The sequence below is a fragment of the Nanorana parkeri genome, unplaced genomic scaffold (genome assembly GCF_000935625.1).
Source record: "Nanorana parkeri isolate BGI_ZX_2015 unplaced genomic scaffold, ASM93562v1 scaffold911, whole genome shotgun sequence".
NCBI lineage: Eukaryota > Metazoa > Chordata > Amphibia > Anura > Dicroglossidae > Nanorana > Nanorana parkeri.
This window is the reverse complement of record NW_017307179.1, coordinates 325739-329850: the sequence shown is the minus strand read 5'-3', so window position 1 is coordinate 329850 and position 4112 is coordinate 325739. Positions and strand designations below refer to the sequence as shown.

The 4112-nt window shown below is 59.3% G+C and overlaps 1 protein-coding gene across 1 annotated transcript in view; it reads left to right on the top strand.

Moving 5' to 3' along the window:
• The first annotated feature begins 2283 nt into the window (after positions 1–2283).
• Positions 2284–4112, top strand: part of GPATCH4 (G-patch domain containing 4) — a 7217-nt gene continuing 5388 nt past the window's right edge. Inside the window, exons 1-2 of the mRNA XM_018566053.1 lie at positions 2284–2389; positions 3772–3845. Coding sequence (XP_018421555.1) covers positions 2311–2389; positions 3772–3845 — 153 coding nt within the window. The 5' untranslated portion in view covers positions 2284–2310. The remainder of the gene's footprint in view (positions 2390–3771; positions 3846–4112) is intronic.

Genomic DNA, 4112 nt, shown 5'->3' with positions numbered 1-4112 from the left:
TCTGTACACCCGCTGTGCCCATTATGAGGGGCTCCCACCATCCCTGTGCTGAGTTCCCGGGTCTGTACACCCGCTGTGCCCATTATGAGGGGCTCCCACCATCCCTGTGCTGAGTTCCCGGGTCTGTACACCCGCTGTGCCCATTATGAGGGGCTCCCACCATCCCTGTGCTGAGTTCCCGGGTCTGTACACCCGCTGTGCCCATTATGAGGGGCTCCCACCATCCCTGTGCTGAGTTCCCGGGTCTGTACACCCGCTGTGCCCATTATGAGGGGCTCCCACCATCCCTGTGCTGAGTTCCCGGGTCTGTACACCCGCTGTGCCCATTATGAGGGGCTCCCACCATCCCTGTGCTGAGTTCCCGGGTCTGTACACCCGCTGTGCCCATTATGAGGAGCTCCCACCATCCCTGTGCTGAGTTCCCGGGTCTGTACACCCGCTGTGCCCATTATGAGGGGCTCCCACCATCCCTGTGCTGAGTTCCCGGGTCTGTACACCCGCTGTGCCCATTATGAGGGGCTCCCACCATCCCTGTGCTGAGTTCCCGGGTCTGTACACCCGCTGTGCCCATTATGAGGGGCTCCCACCATCCCTGTGCTGAGTTCCCGGGTCTGTACACCCGCTGTGCCCATTATGAGGGGCTCCCACCATCCCTGTGCTGAGTTCCCGGGTCTGTACACCCGCTGTGCCCATTATGAGGGGCTCCCACCATCCCTGTGCTGAGTTCCCGGGTCTGTACACCCGCTGTGCCCATTATGAGGGGCTCCCACCATCCCTGTGCTGAGTTCCCGGGTCTGTACACCCGCTGTGCCCATTATGAGGGGCTCCCACCATCCCTGTGCTGAGTTCCCGGGTCTGTACACCCGCTGTGCCCATTATGAGGGGCTCCCACCATCCCTGTGCTGAGTTCCCGGGTCTGTACACCCGCTGTGCCCATTATGAGGGGCTCCCACCATCCCTGTGCTGAGTTCCCGGGTCTGTACACCCGCTGTGCCCATTATGAGGGGCTCCCACCATCCCTGTGCTGAGTTCCCGGGTCTGTACACCCGCTGTGCCCATTATGAGGGGCTCCCACCATCCCTGTGCTGAGTTCCCGGGTCTGTACACCCGCTGTGCCCATTATGAGGGGCTCCCACCATCCCTGTGCTGAGTTCCCGGGTCTGTACACCCGCTGTGCCCATTATGAGGGGCTCCCACCATCCCTGTGCTGAGTTCCCGGGTCTGTACACCCGCTGTGCCCATTATGAGGGGCTCCCACCATCCCTGTGCTGAGTTCCCGGGTCTGTACACCCGCTGTGCCCATTATGAGGGGCTCCCACCATCCCTGTGCTGAGTTCCCGGGTCTGTACACCCGCTGTGCCCATTATGAGGGGCTCCCACCATCCCTGTGCTGAGTTCCCGGGTCTGTACACCCGCTGTGCCCATTATGAGGGGCTCCCACCATCCCTGTGCTGAGTTCCCGGGTCTGTACACCCGCTGTGCCCATTATGAGGGGCTCCCACCATCCCTGTGCTGAGTTCCCGGGTCTGTACACCCGCTGTGCCCATTATGAGGGGCTCCCACCATCCCTGTGCTGAGTTCCCGGGTCTGTACACCCGCTGTGCCCATTATGAGGGGCTCCCACCATCCCTGTGCTGAGTTCCCGGGTCTGTACACCCGCTGTGCCCATTATGAGGGGCTCCCACCATCCCTGTGCTGAGTTCCCGGGTCTGTACACCCGCTGTGCCCATTATGAGGGGCCCCCACCATCCCTGTGCTGAGTTCCCGGGTCTGTACACCCGCTGTGCCCATTATGAGGGGCCCCCACCATCCCTGTGCTGAGTTCCCGGGTCTGTACACCCGCTGTGCCCATTATGAGGGGCTCCCACCATCCCTGTGCTGAGTTCCTGGGTCTGTACACCCGCTGTGCCCATTATGAGGAGCCCCCACCATCCCTGTGCTGAGTTCCCGGGTCTGTACACCCGCTGTGCCCATTATGAGGGGCTCCCACCATCCCTGTGCTGAGTTCCCGGGTCTGTACACCCGCTGTGCCCATTATGAGGAGCTTCCACCATCCCTGTGCTGAGTTCCCGGGTCTGTACACCCGCTGTGCCCATTATGAGGGGCTCCCCCCATCCCTGTGCTGAGTTCCTGGGTCTGTACACCCGCTGTGCCCATTGGAGTATCCACATAAGAAGCCAAGGACTGTCTCTGCCAATCACCTTTATATACATGTTTGGTGGAGTGGCCCTTTAATCTCAGGGTGTGTTGCTCATTTTGTGCTGATCTCTCCTTTTTCAGTATCAGGCGTCCAGTGTAGGACACCCCACTATGGCCACCACACCGGGCGCGAAGAGCCAAGGCATGAAATTTGCTGAGAAGCTGCTACACAGACACGGCTGGACTGAAGGTGATTGTTATGTCGGTGTTTAATTTAACCGGTACATGGAGGGTGACTGGTGGTGGTGTCATGGAGGGTGACTGCTGGTGGTGTCATGGATGAAGACCGGTACATGGAGGGTGACTGGTGGTGGTGTCATGGAGGAAGACCGGTACATGGAGGGTGACTGGTGGTGGTGTCATGGAGGAAGACCGGTACATGGAGGGTGACTGGTGGTGGTGTCATGGAGGAAGACCGGTACATGGAGGGTGACTGGTGGTGGTGTCATGGAGGAAGACCGGTACATGGAGGGTGACTGGTGGTGGTGTCATGGAGGAAGACCGGTACATGGAGGGTGACTGGTGGTGGTGTCATGGAGGAAGACCGGTACATGGAGGGTGACTGGTGGTGGTGTCATGGAGGAAGACCGGTACATGGAGGGTGACTGGTGGTGGTGTCATGGAGGAAGACCGGTACATGGAGGGTGACTGGTGGTGGTGTCATGGAGGAAGACCGGTACATGGAGGGTGACTGGTGGTGGTGTCATGGAGGAAGACCGGTACATGGAGGGTGACTGGTGGTGGTGTCATGGAGGAAGACCGGTACATGGAGGGTGACTGGTGGTGGTGTCATGGAGGAAGACCGGTACATGGAGGGTGACTGGTGGTGGTGTCATGGAGGAAGACCGGTACATGGAGGGTGACTGGTGGTGGTGTCATGGAGGAAGACCGGTACATGGAGGGTGACTGGTGGTGGTGTCATGGAGGAAGACCGGTACATGGAGGGTGACTGGTGGTGGTGTCATGGAGGAAGACCGGTACATGGAGGGTGACTGGTGGTGGTGTCATGGAGGAAGACCGGTACATGGAGGGTGACTGGTGGTGGTGTCATGGAGGAAGACCGGTACATGGAGGGTGACTGGTGGTGGTGTCATGGAGGAAGACCGGTACATGGAGGGTGACTGGTGGTGGTGTCATGGAGGAAGACCGGTACATGGAGGGTGACTGGTGGTGGTGTCATGGAGGAAGACCGGTACATGGAGGGTGACTGGTGGTGGTGTCATGGAGGAAGACCGGTACATGGAGGGTGACTGGTGGTGGTGTCATGGAGGAAGACCGGTACATGGAGGGTGACTGGTGGTGGTGTCATGGAGGAAGACCGGTACATGGAGGGTGACTGGTGGTGGTGTCATGGAGGAAGACCGGTACATGGAGGGTGACTGGTGGTGGTGTCATGGAGGAAGACCGGTACATGGAGGGTGACTGGTGGTGGTGTCATGGAGGAAGACCGGTACATGGAGGGTGACTGGTGGTGGTGTCATGGAGGAAGACCGGTACATGGAGGGTGACTGGTGGTGGTGTCATGGAGGAAGACCGGTACATGGAGGGTGATGTTTGTGTCTTCCTCTGTAGGGAAGGGTCTCGGCCGGAGGGAAAGTGGCATCTCGGAGGCAATCAAAGTCAAAGTGAAGTGCGACTCGGCCGGGGTGAGGAAATATCACGATTGTTCCCCAAGGAAATTAATTGACAGTTTACGCTTGGGACGGCTGTGATTGGTTCTCAGCGATCACAAGGTGCAGAGGCCATCTTGGCTATCTCTGTAGACTGCGATCTGAGCTGTCCAACGACGGGGGGATCACAGCCAAGCCCGCGCACGTTGTCCACCCATGTGCGTTTCCTTCCTCGCCCTTTATAAATGGTGCCCGCGCCCCTCCGCCGTGTTTTTATGCAGTGCAGCGGTATTGAGGTGGATA